The sequence below is a fragment of the Sciurus carolinensis genome, chromosome 10 (assembly GCF_902686445.1).
Source record: "Sciurus carolinensis chromosome 10, mSciCar1.2, whole genome shotgun sequence".
Lineage (NCBI taxonomy): Eukaryota > Metazoa > Chordata > Mammalia > Rodentia > Sciuridae > Sciurus > Sciurus carolinensis.
The window spans coordinates 38,562,453-38,580,056 of record NC_062222.1 but is presented as its reverse complement, the minus strand read 5'-3'; the positions used below and the strand labels follow the sequence as shown (position 1 = coordinate 38,580,056).

The following is a 17,604-nucleotide window of genomic DNA, read 5'->3' as shown; positions in this document are numbered from 1 at the left end:
CTCCAGAACAATAGTTCTTAGTCTGCCATCTCCCTGATATAATTTATTTGTAAACAATATTTTGCAGAGATGGCTATTTCTTAAAAATTTAAAAGATATCTGACAAGCAGAATTCCTATACATAAAACAAAAGTTTGTGCTAACAAAGGTATTTATTCATACCCACTATAAACATTGATGTGGCTACATTACTATAGTATGCTAATTTTAAGTCCTTTGGGTATAAACCGAGGAGTGGGTTAACTGGGTCAAAATGTGGTTCCAAATGCAAATTAAAACAACTCTAAGATTTCATCCTACTCCAATTAGTATGGCTGTTATCAAAAACACAAACAATAATAGATACTGCCATGGATGTGGGGAAAAAGGCACACTTTTACATTGCTGGTGGAGTTGAAAATTGGTGCAGTCACTCTGGAAAGCAGTGTGGAGATTCCTCAGAATACTTGGAATGAACCCACCTTTTGACCCAGTTATCCCATTCCTTGGCAACCACTTTCTATGACTGTAGTTTTACCTTTTTTAGAATTCCATATAAATGGAACCATACAGTGTATATAGCCTTTTGTGTTTAACTTCTTTCATTTAGCATGATACTTTTAAGATTCATCTATGCTATCTATATCCATCAACCTTGTTTGGAACTGAATATTTTAATTAGACAAAAAGATTTCCTCTAATCAGTCCCATAAGAACTAAATAGCTTTCTTTTCCCACACGTGTGTACGTGTGTGTGTGTGTGTGTGTGTGTGTTTGTGTGTGTGTGTGTGTATGCTACCAGAGAAAGAACCTAGGGTCTCTTTATCATTTTACCATTGTGCTACATCCCCAGTCCTTTTTATTTTTTTTTTATTTTGAGACAGGGTCTTGCTAAATTGCTGAGGATCTTTCTAAGTTCCTGAGGCTGAACTGGAATTTGCATAGTCCTCCTTCAGCTGCTAGAGTCACAGGCTTGCACCACACTAAATAACCTTATTTTTAACTTTAGTTTTGTCAGAAGTATTTTCCTAGATAATTTTGTATAGATTTCTAGTCATCTGGATAGTCAAATATTTTTTAGTGTTTTATAAGTGACAAAAAATAAAAACTAAAGGGACACAGTTTTTTTAAAAATGTGTATGTCTATCATTATGCAGTTGATTTAATATTGACAAAACATATGTACAAAACAGTTTATCCAGTCTTAAAAATACGTGTGGATAAAAATGGAATTCAAAAACATGGATCTACTTTTTTGACCACTGATAGATTACCTTTTTTGACTATGCAAAATAATTACATTATATTCATCTTTTTTCTGTTTTTCTAATTGATGCTGGTCATGAAACTCTGTTAAAAAATAATAATTCTTAAAAATAAAAATCAGAAAAGAATGTTTATCCAAAACATTTCAGAAAAGAATTAATGTTTATTTTCATATTATAATATTTGTACTTTTTATCTTTATCTTTATAAATATTTATTATTTTCATTGAAAACAACAAGAACAACGACAAGACCTTAGGCCTGAGAGTATAGTTTAGAGTCAGAGTGCTTGTAGAGCATTCGTTTAGCCCTGGGTTATATCTCTAACACCACAAATAATTAATTAATTAAAAGGACTTATGCTTTCTTCTAAATGGTGTCTCAACTATTTTATTGAGATAAAGCATATTTAGTATATTTTCTTATTTTAATTCTGAATCATATTCCAATGAATTTATGTTTTAACATACCTTACAAATATTCTCTTATGGTATTAAATAGGTAGTATTTCCACACAGATTATCTCACTTGACCCTGATCAAGTATTTTCTTCTCCAGTACACAAACCAAAAAACTGATACTTAGAAAGGTTAAAAAATTTTTGTTCAAGAATGAATCAACCAACATTACCCTATGTAAATTTATGATTACACAAATGGTATGCCTTTGCTCCATGTACAAACAGAGAAACAACATGTATCCCATTTGGTTACAATAAAAAAATTTTTTTTTGTTCAAGTTCACAAAGTTGGTAAGTACTAGATATAAAACTTTTGACCCTAGGATTTACCGGACTCCAAAGAGCATACTCTTTATACTTCACTATGAATTTCAAATACTATAGAACTTTTTTCCCCAATAAGTTTTGTGTATTGGTTCACATTTCTTCTAATTCAGTGATTATCAAAGATGGCCATCACACCAGCAGCCTAAGCATCATCAGGGAGCTTGTTAGAAGTGCAAATTCTTGAGGCATACCATAGTACAACTCAGTCCAGAAACTCTGGGACAGGTCCCTACTATCTGTATTTTAACAAGCCCTCTAGTGAATCTAATACATGCTGAAAATTGAAGATCACTATTTTAAGTTAAACTTGTAAAGGGTACTTTTACTTCATATATCATAGATTTCTATATTTTATCCCCTGTAGTTATTTGTGATTGTATATAAAGTGTTCATTGTTTGGCTTAGATGTAATCTAGAAACATTACCTGTTTCAATTAATTTATTTGACAATATTTAATTATTTGAAAAATAGTAATTTTATTTTTTTTGGTTGATAGATATGATAGAATTTAAGTCCAATACTAAAGAAAACTTGTCAGAGACATAAGAAAATTCAAACCCAAAACACCAAAGGCTGAATGTTTTCGCTGATATGTGGAAGCTAATTCACGATAGGGTGGGAGGATAGTGAAGAATAGAGTTACTTTATATTAGTTAGAGGGGAGTGAAGAGAGGGGAAGGAATAAGGGGGAAGGAATGATAGAGTGAAACAGACATTATTACCTCATATACATGTGTGACTGCATGACTGATGTGATATGCAATATGCATAATCAGAAAACTGAGATTATACTGTATGCATGATCTATCAAAATGTATAAATACATTCTACTGTCGTGTACAACTAATTAGAACAAATAAAATAAAAAATTTAAAAAAGGAAGATGGCATGGTGGGTAGATAGAGTTGAATAGATGGATATGTAGTAAAGCAAATATTGCAAACTTTTGATTGTGGACTCTAAGCATCAGGTAGAAGTATTTTCTGTATGATCCCTTCCACTTTTTAAATGTTGAAAATCTTCTCTTAAAAAATGTCGGATGAGTTGGGCACAGTAGTGGTGCACTAGGATAGGTCCCAACTATCTGTGTAATCCCAGGAGCTCAGGAGGCTGAGGCAGGAGTATCACAAGTTCAAAGTCAGCCTCGGCAAAGGTGAGGTGTTAAGCAACTCAGTGAGACTCTGTCTCTAAATAAAATACAAAAGAGGGCCAGGGAGTTCAATTCCTGGTACCCTATCTCGCCACCCCCCCCCCCAAAAAAAAGGATGAAAACTAAAAGAAACTGAACAGAGAACTCCCAGAGCTTCTCTTAAGTTTGAAGACATTTCAATGTGTCATCAAGCTGTAAAAATTACCAAAACATTGAGGGAAATGAGAGGAGGGGTATGAAAAATGGTGGAATGAGACAGACATTACCCTATGTACATGTATGATTACATGAATGGTATGAATCTACATCATTCACATCCATAGAAATGAAAACATGTACCCCATTTGTGTACAATGAATCAAAATGCAGTCTGTAAAAGTAAAAAAAAAAAATTAAAAAAAAGAAAAAAAGAAATGCAGGATGCCTAAAGGGCATACAAAGTAAAATCAAATTCTCCATAACTAAATCTGATTATAAAAACTGGTTCTTTGAGAGATCAGCAGGTATTTTACATGAAAGACAGCAAAAAGGGCATGAGGCTATTTCTAAAGAACCATTTTGGGGTTAAAATGGATTCAGTCCCTACCCCTGGCAGTCCTACCTGCAATCCTTCCACCTCCAAATCATAAAGGTCACAGAGGATCTCAGTGTGACCTATTTTTGGGCTGCAGATACCAGCTGAGAATCCTGTGGCATGGAATAGAGAAAATGACAGACTCATACTTACAGCTTCTTAAGAACATGGTGAAAATGTTGAGCTCTTTAGTTCTTGTCTTTTGTATAAAGTCTATCGTTCTAAAGATCCACATCTTTTTTTAAAAAAATTGAACATTGTATAATCCCCCTCAGCTGTATTGAAGTATAACCAACAAAATTGTCTGTTTTAAGGCAAAAAAAAAAAAGGTCAAACTTTTGTGCACATGGCAATGTGACATTATTACAAAGCAAAATTAGAACAGTAATTTCTCCAAGTGAGAAAAATATTGCAAGGCCATGTCTGATTGCTATTCCTGTGTATTAACTTCAAATACAATTAACAAAACCTATTCCACCAGATTTTATAAACTGTAAACCACATTAGAATAGAGAAGTAGAATCTATAGTATATTTTTCTCCTAGAAGTACTGAATATGTAGTCCAGAAATATTTTTGTGTTATGATCTTATAAACACACTCACATGTAAGTACACGGTTAAATCTTTGAAAAACTGAACTCAACCTGCCTTCCTTTATTTTGTAGATATCTGATTAAGCTGCACGCTCTACCTCTTAATTTAAACTAATAAAATACTAATTTTTAGCTTATGACATTGCTCACTTAAAAAAATTCACACCCTTGCTTCACAATGGTTGCAAATATACATGGACACCTATGATACGCAATTCTGTGTTCAATACAATGTTAATATTTTAAGTTATGTCAATAAGAAATGGTACTAATTTTTTCAAAATTTAGCAAATAAAGCCATAGCTACATTACTTTTGTAAGTATGAAAGATATGAAAGAACACTCAAGTTTATGCAAACTTCTTAAAAGATCAAATTATGTTTAATTAATTTTCATCAACCTCAGGAAGAACTTTTGTAGGAGAACCCAACTATTCATTTTGGTAATGTGATATATTGACTAATGACATTATATTTATATAGCACTATATTAAGATTAAAATATCTTCAGGTCCATTATGTCTTTCATCCTCAGAGAAAACACATGAAATATACAAGGACTTAAGAAAACTGAAACAAGAGAAGCTGAAAACCAGTGTCACAGACCAAATTAGTGACTGAACTAAAATCAAAAGCTGCTTCTATTAATCCCTGAAAGAGGCATCTCACATCCCTTTATCTCCATGTTTTTAGAACTTGTTTCTTTTTCAGTGCTGGTTATCTATTAAGTTTAATTCAAGGAGTAATTATAATGAATCTGTTTGGATTATTACATTATTTAATTAATTAATGACTTTGAAATGATAATAGTGGAAACTGTCTTTTTGTTACATTAATTTCTAAATTCCTCTTGTCATTTTAGGTACCACTGCTTTGTTTTTGTTCCTGGTTATGCATCCTTCCATCCTTAGCAACTCCCCCAGCCCAAAAACCTTTGAGGAGGTACAGTTCTTTAATAGAAATAACTACCACAGGGGGATTGATTGGTAAGATGGGTTATTAGTATAAATCTAAAAGTTTATGTACTGTTCACAGTATAAACATAGTGCTAATATTTAGAAACATATAAGTTTGTATCCATAAATAAGAGTTACCCTCTGTGCCTTAGAAATTGATCAAATAACATGAAGGAAGACAGAAATCATTCATAACAAATTCATTCTGGTATATGGAGTGACATTGCTTCATGAGACCCATGTGTAACTTCAATTGATATCAATTTTCTGTGATGATGATTGCAGACATGAAATTAAAAAAATAGCATGATACCCAGGAATTTCATTCCTTTGTACTCTTAAGAAAACATTTTCATATTTTTCTCTTGTGCACTTTTCATTATGTGATGCTATGGTTCATGAATATCATTTTTTATTTTGTTTTAGTATAAAAGGCAAAATAATAAGTATATAGAAATATAAATGTGAGTGTATGTCATGAGTAATAAAAGCAATAAAAACTCTACGAAAAATATATGAAATTTATATTTTTACCTTTGAATTGAAATTGGAAATATATTAGGCATCTGAAGAAAATAGTTAAATTGTGAAAATTTAGATACATAGAAACTAGTATATAGTAGAAATGGATGGTACAATGTAACACTCTAATCATGAAATAAAAATCTAGAGGTTTTGCTCGTAAGACAAATGCTGGACAGAGAGTGATATAAAGGAGTGAAATTCATGTGATAATTCTAGAGTATAAACATAAACATTTTGCATTGATTTTAGCATGAAGAGTCATGTATGTTAACCTCTGTTTTGTCCGATTACGTGATCTCAATTTTGTAAGTACCAACCACCTAAAGTGTTGCTTGTGGGTAGTCTGAAAAAGTAAAGTAATGGATTGAGTAAAATTTGAGTACCCACTACAATTCACATATGTTAAAATTGTTATATATGTCACTGCCAATTCTTTATAGAGAACTCGGTATTGATTGTTTGGTGTTAAATAATAACAGGGAGAATTGAGAACCATCAGTTACTTCAGCTGCTGCTTGACTGTGGGAATAATCAATTTTTTGTTGTTATGTATTGTATCAAATAAAACCTTTTTGATCATAAGCTAGTAATGTGTATAGGCACTCTGATATAAATAAAAAAGTCTCTTAAGCTGTTTACAAAGAGAGGACTTAAATAAATAGAAAACTAAAGAGCAATGAAGGATTTTAAGTATAACTCACTGAAATTACCCCAAATACAAACATTTTGATTGACAAAAGTATACATTTACTAAAGGCAATTAATTCAAATAAATAGTAACTGCAAAATTTCAATATATAGCACTAAGTGTAGCTTTGCACACAATTTCAAATATTTACATTTGTCAAACTGGTCTGACCTCTTTTATGAAACATTAACTACTTAGCTGTCATTTTAGAATCATAGTTCCAAAAGGTGTGGAAGATTGTGTGTCTCAGAATCCAGGATCATTTAAAGAATTAACTTAGATGCAGTTATTGGATGCTTGAATCTGCATTTTTGGAGAAATGGATAAAACTAGGGCTACTTTACCTGACAAACAGCTTATGGTACTAAAAAAGTAGGGCAAATAAAAATTAAAAACATTATCTTTAACAAAATAGTTGAGATTTGCAATCAGACCTTCTCAGAAAAACATTTGAGTTATGCATGCTTGTAAGTTTAATGTTTTATCCGTTGGTATTATTATTTTGAGTTATATGAGGGTTAGTGGAAGGTTGGAGTGGGTGTGGAAAGCTATACAATTCTGTTAACATTTAGAATCCCTAAAGTCATAATGTGACTTTGAGTAAAATCAAGTAAATTACTCAGAGTCAACACAAATAGGAAATAAATGTTGAGTATTGCAAACAAAACAAAACAAAACAAAAACAAAACACACTTTTTCAGGTTGAAAAAAATGCTGAGGTGTTATGTTTAATAGAAGTAGCAAATTTGAGGAAGGCAGGCATTCACTTCTAACCCCCAAATTGCTATAACATCCTGGTGTGCTTGCTTATTCTTTGGATAATCTGAATATATATTTTCCAACAGTGAGCCTGTTTGGGGAGCATTCAGGTCCCATTCTATAAATATGAACCTGAATTCTTTTTGTTTATTGATCTGACTTTTTTTCAATACTGTATAGCACTTTTTCAACATTTTACTATAGAAATTGTGAAAATATAGGTGATAATATATTACCTTCTGTTTGAGTGTCAACACAGTATAGGTCCAACATCCAGAACTAAGTAGGATTTCAAAACTTAAACTGTTTCAGTTATGAAATGCTGAGAAAATAGGACAATTTTTTAGAAACTTAAAGTTATATAATTTCAAAAACTCTGCTCTTTTTTTGGTGATATTTGGAATCTTTCTCAAAAGCAAACTTGGATCAAACAGGTCACCACTATTCATTGGTGATAACCTTGACACCCCTGCAACAAGCATAAGCTTCTAAATAATATCCCAAAATGTGTTACCCTCTGTAACTCGATTGTATACCAGAAGACACCAGATCAAACTCTCCCAAAAGCTTTGTATATCTCTTTCTTTCTGAAAGGAGGCCAGAATGACCTATCACCACCAATGCAATTTCCAGAAAACATAAATGAATTTCTTTACTCCTCTGAGTGTTAAGACATCACTTGGTTGAACTAGCTATAGTTTGCAAAGCTTTAACAACTAGAATCTCACCACAAATGTTATGTGAAACTATGAGATCTCACAATTGAAAATTCTGTGAAAGTCTTACATGATCTCATTCTAAAGATAACAACACACTATAAAAAGAGGTTCTCCCATGCATGTTAATGATTGTTCAGTTCAGTGTTTATTGAATTACCTTTTCTTGTTTGCCCACAGTCATGGTGGCTTAAGAATTGAAGGGGTTGGTGCTGGAGAGTGAAACAATTATTATAAAATGTAAGAAACCATGGAAGTCTCTAAGGAATTCCTTTTCCTCTAAAAGTTGTCCCTTTTTGGTTTAGAAATATATATGATCATCTGCTAAGTTCATTATACTTGACAACTTTTATCCTTTAATACAAAACATGAAGCAGAATCGCAGAATCCTCCATTTCAGTGCTTGAGACTACAGCTATCCCTTTTAAGCGCTGCAAGTAAATAGAGTATAAAAGATAAAATACAAATTGTAACATTGGGAATTTGGATAGGGTTTTATATTTGAAAATATATACATATGTTTAAATCTTTTATTGTAATTACTCCAAAGAGAGATGTAAATGACTCTCTATGACAGAAACAAATAAACAATGTTTACAACAGATATGTTCTGCTGTATGATTAACTATAACATTAGCACAACACACCAGTGGAGATAAAATTATTTTATTATGATAAAGTAGAAAATGTTTTCTCTAATTCCTATAAAATATCTTTGAACTGAGTCTATCATCTACTTTCATTATATTTTCCTTCTGTTTGAATAGTTTGATTTTTGTCTGTATAGTCTTAATTTAATACATTTACATACATTTTAAATCATTTGATTGTCATTTTATTTGATCATTCTGTGTCTACATTTTTGTTATCTGTTACCTTTTTTTTTTTTTTGCTATTAAGCAAACAAAATGTCTTTAGAAAAACATTTTCAAAAGGCATTATAGTGTTTTGGACATTCCTTTGCTAACTCTGGAGGACAATGCCTTAAAGGAAAATTTTTGTTTAGGAAACAAATGAAAATGTGGAACACCTCTGTTATCTTCAGTCACTAGGATATAAGTATAAAACAGGTTCTTATTTTGAGAAAAATATTCCTTTTGTAGGTATATGGATTTCTTCCCTGTTCCATCTAATGTTACTACTGACTTGCTGTTTGAGAAAAGTGCCAATTACTTCCACTCAGAAGAAGCTCCTAAAAGAGCTGCATCCCTGGTCCCCAAAGCCAAGATCATCACCATTCTCATTGACCCATCAGACCGAGCATACTCCTGGTACCAGGTAAGAGTAAGCAAATCTAACTGGGAGAAGTGGGGTGTTGGACAATGGAATATCGTTTTTAGCGATAACCTCTATCTCAGGTATTAACAAAAGAGAAGATCTGCTAGTTGGATGGTATCAGCAGAAAAGTAGATGACTTTTCCTTTGTTTTCCTAAAGAAACTAACTTTCTGTGTTAACCTTTTAATTTTTTATTTAATTAATATATTTAATAAAATGTGTTAATTCAATAAATTAAATTAAAATATGACAAAATATGTACTTGTTTGCATGTATGTATGTAGAGATATACATCTATTTCCATACACTAAGTTCTTCTATAGCTCTGCATTTTAAGTATGCATTTTAAAAGTCATGAATATTCACTCAATTCATCTATGTTTTATAAAGGGATAAATAGAAAAATTTTATGCTTTGTGTGTTATAAGTTCTCTGTGTGTCTCTGCCATTGTATTTTGAAAGCAACCATAGAGGATATGTTAATGAAAGAGCATGGTTGTGTTCCAGTAGAATTTTATATACAGAAACAGACCTTAGGCATGCATAAATTATTGCCCCATCTCCAAAAGAACTTAAATAACTGCTTGTACTCTAGAAGTAACTTAGTGGCAAAGCTTATATAAGAATTCTTCATCCTTGGAATCCCAATCTGTTTAAACCTACTGTAAGTCTCTTTCTTGTATAGTCATTGTCATTATTTCTCTGATGATGGTGAGAACTCAGCACAAATATTATTACTGTAAAATAATTAAACAGACTGTAATAATACTTGTATATAAAATACATTTTTATTTAATAAATCATTAAAATAATAGAGAAGAAATCTGTCCCAGGGATATTTTAATGACCAAATGGAAAGTTCTGATAAAAGGCATTCAAAATGAAATATAAGAAAATCAGTCTTGCCCCCAGGATCCTTTGTTATCATTGCTCATTTTTTAAATTTAAAAATACTTTCCTCTTATTTATATTTCCATCCATTGATCAATAATTTTAATGACAACTGTATGCCAAGTATTGTTCTAAAACTGATTTGAACATGTTAATAAATTTGGCTGCTATACATGAGAATGTTTTTCATATAATTGGAAAAATTTCTGTATGTATAAATAACAATATAAATTAGAAAGAAATAGGTGATGAACTGACGGACTCCTTCTGTGATAAAGTCCATCTTAAAGACTACAGGGAAAAAGTTAGATTGATTAACTGACTACAGCAGAGATGTCTAGACCCCAGAAGAATCAGTGCACATTCTCTAAAGAAGTGAAGGATTTATAAGGAGAGAAATTGAGGTGAAGTTGAAATATGGAGTGGTCTGAGAGGGGCAAAACATAACTATGTATAAAGAAATTATTATCAGGCCAGGCTAACAAAGCAGACTATGGGTTCTACTTCTTAGAAACTATGAAGTTAAGATGAATATGTTATATTGTGTATACAAAAATTCTTTAAGCTCTGCAAGGGAGTTGAATATAAGATAATTCTGTGCTCTGAGTGACCCACATAGCTTAGATTCTCCAGGCAGGGGTGGGTGGAATGTTCCATTGAAATAATTTCAGACACCCAACTCCTTGAAATTATGATATTAAATTGAAGAATATAGTTCCTTGGCACCAAGACACCTCAGTTAACAAAAGCAGTTTTTCCAGGTTCACAAGTGGAAGAAGAGGTTGTTGGGAGAGGTTTTGTGACAGGGACAGAGTCATACAAAACAGAATCCTAGTTAAGTATACTGAAAATTGACAGATTTGATTTTGCACCTTTTTAGCTTTTCTACCCAAAATCTGGAGAAAAGGAAAATAAGTCATAATTGGCTCAAAAAGACAGAAGAAAATTGGATCGTGGCAATCACTTAGCCCCTGAAAAATTGGAAATTTACAGAAAAAGAAGGTTTCAAATTTGCAAACTAACAAAACGATCTAAATATTGCAAATAAATCACTCCAGAGGGGTAAAATGCAAGCCTTAACAAAGTCTAGTAAAATCTGTAGTATAGTAATTTGAATCCCAATTGAAGCAAATTCGCTTTTCAACTAGATGTGGTAAGCATCCACAAATTCACCAGTAAGCCTGAGAATTTATTGGTCAACTTAAGGAAAAGGTGATTTTCTCTAGTCCATGGACTGGAATCTTAGTCATTATGAAACATTTTCATATTTGGATTGCTGCTTTCTGAATTTTCTGCACAATAAATGGTTCTGATTCACTGCAAAGGTTACCATTAGATAAAATAATCTTGGTTTTCAGATGATAGGCAACATGATAAAGTCTGTGGATTTTGTACATGTCAGAGTTTTCAGTAGTTTTCTCCATTCTGAATAGCCAATAGGGTTTTATATTGTTTTTTATTGTTGTTGTTGTTGTTTTTTTTCCTGGTCTAGAAACTACATTACTAGGAGGAACAAAAACTATTTGGCAGAATTAGTGCTTATGTCTTATGAATATTCACTGAGCATGATGAATGTTTTGTTTATAGGCTAAAAAGGGGACATAATGCAGCTTTCAAAAGTTTACTTTCACATAAAATACATACACCAAGGAAACAACTCAGAAAAGTTGGTTAAGGAATCCTACCAATAAGAATTCAATCTCTACCAAATAAGTCTTTAAAAAATATACTTATCAGTGTCATAATTTAAAATTTTGATGCTCCAAGCAAACATTTTCATCCTTTATTAATTTCAAAACAAATAACTCTTCAGCAGTGAGGCACTCTTTCCTCTAGCTTTAGGACTTGTCAGAAAGATTGGTTTTTAATTATTTATGCCTATGGTTCAAGTTAGCTTAATTATCCACCTTTTCATCAGCATCAGCGATCACATGAAGACCCTGCAGCTCTGAAGTTTAGCTTCTACGAAGTAATCTCAGCCGGGTCCCGTGCACCCATGGAGCTTAAAACCTTGCAGAAGAGATGTTTGGTCCCTGGGTGGTATGCCAGCCACATTGAGAGATGGCTTGTTTATTTCCCCCCTTTTCAGGTATGGAGCAATAAAGATTTACATCATGTAACAATCTCATTAAGTTGATGACTTTGCCTCAAGGATAGAGGAAAATTTTACTCATTAAAACTACTAGATTTTTACCTCTTACTTATAAATAATGAACTGTGGCAAAGAAAAATAGAGGCAGAGTTATAAAAACGGTTTAATTTTCTGAAAGTATTTCAGAGTAATTTTCCCTGCTCCATTTTCTGGTGCCTTGCCTGATTGTAAAGAGTTTCAATAGCTTCCTGATTAGATCCCTGATTCTTATTCTGACATAAATAAAGCTTGAAGGGAGCCTCTTCACTAAACAAGGCAAATATTGTTTTGCTTAATTAAGTGTCATTATTTTGCTTCTGTACCACCTTGTTGATTTTTTTTGGAAGTCCTATGCTTCTCTCACATTTCTTGCTTTTTTTTTTTTTCTGGCATCAACTTAGGTTACCAAATCAAATCCTTTGGCTCGTATAAAAAGTCTAGTGTGATGTCGGAAGTGGTGTGTACTTGGATATTTAAAACTGCAGTGTCTAATGTGATAGTTGTTACCACTTACAGTTAATTCAATTTGTATTAAAATTAAATGAAACTAAAACTGCAGTTTTTATTTGCATTAACCACATTCAAATGTTCAATAGCCACATGTTAGCACAGCTATAGCACATTCTTATTATCACAGAAAGTTCTATTAAACAATGCTAATCTAGACTGAATAGAAATATTGGAAAATAGCTATGGGCCAGAGTTGCCTTACAGGCTTTGTCACCTTTCATTCTGACCTTAGTCATTTTATCCTGCTGGGTCCACTCTGATCATACTAACAAATTCTTCCCCTTAGTTTTTCGAGGAACTATATCTATGCCCAGGTTCTCTGAGAATTCTTGCCTTCTTTTCCATATGAATTATCAAAGTATTTCTTCAAATTTTAAATTGCTATACTCAATAGAATTACTAATGAATGACAGGTCTTCTTTCTTACTACAAATGGGCTTATTACGAACATCCTTCTTTTCCACAGTGTTCCTTTCCAACATCAATGATGAAATAATCACCTTTGTAAAAAATTTGGCTTATATTTGTGATTTTGTAGTTAAATTTCTAAGCTCCCTTGGTCCCCTCAATTGGGTTTTTGCTTTTAAAGTGTTTGTAGGACTTCTTAAATAACAAAATGAGTGTGCTTAATTAGCATGATTTATTTCTTTGTTCAGATCATTAACAAGGACTGTGTGATTGTATCTAATAATGATGCATGCAAATGCCCTTAGGACCTTGTCTCTGAATAAGTTGGGAGTGCAGAAATTTGTTTTACAGTTAACATGTCTTTTTTCAACATTAATTGATTTATTATTATTATTATTATTATTACTATTTTGGTAATTTAGTTGCTAATTATCGATGGGCAACAACTAAGAACTGATCCTGCTACAGTGATGGATGAAGTACAGAAGTTTCTAGGAGTCTCTCCTCATTATAATTACTCAGAAGCTTTAACGTAAGTTTTTATTCTTATTAATTAATTAAACTTTCAGCATAGAAACAAATTTAAAGAAACTAGTTTGGTGATTCAGTGGTCAGTTACATGTTAACCACTTGGGGAAGAATAATCAAAATGATGTGATGAAGAAAGGTGCTAAATTGTCTGTTGATTCCTAAACATGCAGATTTCTCCTGGAAGGAAAGAAGAGAAAAAAATAGTTGTGAGTCTTAAAACCAACAACAAACCTCAAAAGTAGCCTTGAAATAAGTTTGTAAGAGCTGGCCCATTTAACAGACAATATTTGAACTTCTTGGAAGTATGAAGAGATTAGGTGATTTTGGATTGGGTTTTTTTGCAGTTTTCAGAAACAATTTCATATAGGGAGAAATAGTCCAATAGGTGACAGCATAAGGAGAGAGAGAAAGAGAGAGAATGAGAGAGAGAGAGAGAGAGAGAGAGAGAGAGGGAGGGAGAAAGAAGTACTATTATTGCTCTAATACATACTTTCATTTATTAAATTTCATCTTTATGCAAAATTAAATGTGACCCTGTCATCCCTTCTTCAGAGACCTCAGCAGTTACAGCACTGGTTTGTTGTTGTTGTTGTTTGTTTGTTTGGATAGTTTTATTTTGTCTTGTTTTATTTTTGCTGGTTTCCTTTGATCTTGATATTTGACTCCATTGGGTTCAACAGGTGCATTAGAATTTAAGAAAGCCCTCAGTGTCAGAATTGTCATATGCCTGAGAGTGAGTGCCTCCATAAATGTTCCACTTTGGCTGCCTCTCTTTCATCACCTTAGTTCTGACTATATTTTTAAATGAGACTTCCATTTAGTATTTTTAAAACAGATGCCTGTCTTACATTGACCATTTATAATGGTTGGCAATGAGATTTATGAGGATTTGTATTTTTTCCTATCTCCTGTTTAGATCAACTGGAAAATAAAAAGTTGGATGGGCAACAAAACTCATATATATATACACACACACACACACACACAGACACACACACACATATATATGTATATATATATATAGTTTAATTTTATGACTACTCGTGAACTGAGCTTTAAACTAAAAATGACTGAATTATGGAATTCACTCACTATGTCAGTGTAAAATTCAGTTCTATAGATCAGATCAACTGCTTTTTCCAATTTATTATGCTCTTTATTCTATGTCAATTTAGAAAGTGTGAGGAAGATTTATTTTATCTTTTGGAATCTTTTGTTATAAAGGATTGACAGAAAAGCATAAAACACTGATATATTTGTAAAAAACACATGTAGAGACATGTAAGAGAGACATTTTGGTTTAAAGGATAAAGGAGTAGGTGGAATTCTAGAGTACTGAGCTTTCTTCCTGAGAGTCATTTACTTAGTTGTTACTAATCCCCCCCACCCCAAGGGACCGGGGATTTGAACTGCGGTCCTTGCACATGCTAGGCGAGTGCTCTCCAGAAGGAGCTATTTCTTCAGCTCCTAGCTGTTACTATTAACCTACTAATTTCTGTGTTTTCTTTTCTACTAGTACTGCCCAAGTTTTGTAGAGCTTAGTTCAATTACTTATAGACATTATACTTCATATTTAACATTCAACTTAACCTTAAAGAAAGCTGAGTGAGTTTACAGTTCAAGTCCTCTTTCTGTTTTATATCTTTTTAAGTATTTCTTAGAAAAGAGAGCGTTATCCTTTCTAAATAGTTTTCTATTTCAAGTGAACTTATCTTTGGGTCTTTTTTATGGAGTATATAACAAGGTTTGTATTTCAGAAAAAAAGAAGTGGTGTATTCTATAAAGACATAATCACTTTTTTTGTATGGATAGTCCTTGACCTGTCCCCTCTGTATCCAGCTTGGCAGCAAGCTTTTTATCCAACTTCACTGCTGAGAAAAGGCAATGTCAACATACAGAATTAATACCAAAGCAACATACTGTATACAAAGGACTGTGGATCACTTCAGACCTGAAATGTATCCAGCTAAAATTACCCATTATTTTATTCTCTCACCTGGTTGGGAGCTCAATGGGTAAAGTAGTGAGATAAGATAAGTACAGTCCCTGAAACTACAGTTTCTGGTCCAGCAGTCCTACTTATGCTTTCATTCTACTGATAGAGATAATGCACTTCTATTTAGTTTCTTTTCATATTTTCTTGTCCATCATCGGTTGGTCTAACACATCTTGAGAAAAACCAGTAGTGCATTTTTAGAATATTTGGAAGTTTTATGTCATTTTCTTAGGTCTAAAGTAGTCTTCCTTCACCCCATAGAACTTGCAGTTGTTTATCTAAATCCTGTCCTCACTGTTTAGTTACTCTTGTTAGAGTAACTCTGACAGTTGTTTTTGTGGTACTATGGAAATATTGGGATGGCTATGAGTACAAAATGTATATTCTCATAAATGTCATTAAGAGATCCTTTATATACTTTTGTATTGCTTTATGTACTTTTGTATTTCCTGCTATGATAATGAATATCATCTCCTTGTTGTTTAAATTTTTCTGAGCTTAAGACCTCTAAGAATGTAGTAAACTCATCATCCAATATAAATTCTCAACCAACCACTTAAATACAGTGCTTTATACACAATAAAATAAATGAATGAAACTAGGTTACACAGTTTTTGTTTGTTTTTGTTTTTTACTATCCTCTCTTGTCGTGAAAGAGTGCTCCAATTTAAGAAGTCTTTAAACTGATTATTTTTAGGATAGCAAATTCTACTATCAAAACTATTTTTAAAACCATTGTCAGAATGTTGTTTATTCCTTTCCATAATTGCTAAAGAAAATATTTAAGAATTCTAAAATTTATGCCAACTAAATGGATGGTCTGAGATCTTAAAATTATCTTGTATTGACATAATGGGTTTTAAAAGTTGTATTGATTATGTAAAAATATATCTGATTTTCTCAGTGAGTGGGTGTGATTTGAAATGAGGACTATTACCTTAAAACAATACATTTTGGAACTTTCCCATTCAGTTAAAGTAAGTTACATTCTATAATTTTTTCAGGGTATTTATTGAAACAAATGCATACTGCCTTAAAAGAGGGGCAGAAAGAGAAAGGAAGAAGATTAAGGCTTGATATGAATTGTGCTAACATGATAAATTAAAATTAAAAATGTAAATTTTAAATTTTGCCACTAATATATTCATTCAGTCATAATCATCACCTAGTCATTAATGTCCATGACAGAATTCTTCAATTCAGAAATACTTGTTAGTTAAATAACTGAAACTGCATCTCATTTCTCAGTTCATTAATATATTTGTTCAATGAAACCAGACTGTGATAAATAAATTTTTAATATACTGATTTACTTTTAAAACTTTGATGAATGGGCATTATGAATTTGAAAGTCACAGACTACAGGGTTTATTTTGTGTGTGTGTGTGTGTGTGTGTGTGTGTGTGTGTATTTTTTTGTTTGTTTGTAAGAGTTGGTTAAGTCATAAAGGATGCTTCAAATTTAGAAAGACTTCAAATGTTTCTAATACCACATCCATGGTAACCAAATTTATATAGCCCAGGAGTTCTTTCCCAATGCACTGCAGATGAGTTTGGGTAAGAATCTACCATATAAAGGCTTTTTTAAAAGCAAAACTATAGTCATAGTAACTAAAATCCCTTCATCCTCTAGATGACCTATGAAGGAGCTCCTAGAAATGTTAAGTAGTGAAAATAAATATATTTACTAAACACATTTACTATATATACTAGTTAATTTATTGTATATAACCTCATAAAACTATGTAAGAGGTACTATTAACTCCATTTTTCAGGTGAAAAAAACTAGAGCATAAAAAATTAAGTCAAAATTTACTCAGCAAATAGTTTAAGGAGGCAGAATTGGAAATCAGCTATCTCTGGAACC

General features: G+C 32.2%; 1 protein-coding gene across 6 annotated transcripts in view; it reads left to right on the top strand.

Moving 5' to 3' along the window:
• The window catches only part of LOC124994817 (bifunctional heparan sulfate N-deacetylase/N-sulfotransferase 3), a 198,852-nt gene that overhangs the window by 162,677 nt on the left and 18,571 nt on the right, over positions 1-17,604 (top strand). For all 6 annotated transcript variants that reach the window (XR_007110553.1, XM_047567074.1, XM_047567077.1 and 3 more), the window contains 4 exons: positions 5,213-5,336; positions 9,098-9,272; positions 12,081-12,251; positions 13,634-13,743. Coding sequence is in view for 5 of the 6 variants with exons in the window: in XM_047567074.1 (XP_047423030.1) it covers positions 5,213-5,336; positions 9,098-9,272; positions 12,081-12,251; positions 13,634-13,743 (580 nt within the window). In the remaining variant the exon portion in view is untranslated. The remainder of the gene's footprint in view (positions 1-5,212; positions 5,337-9,097; positions 9,273-12,080; positions 12,252-13,633; positions 13,744-17,604) is intronic.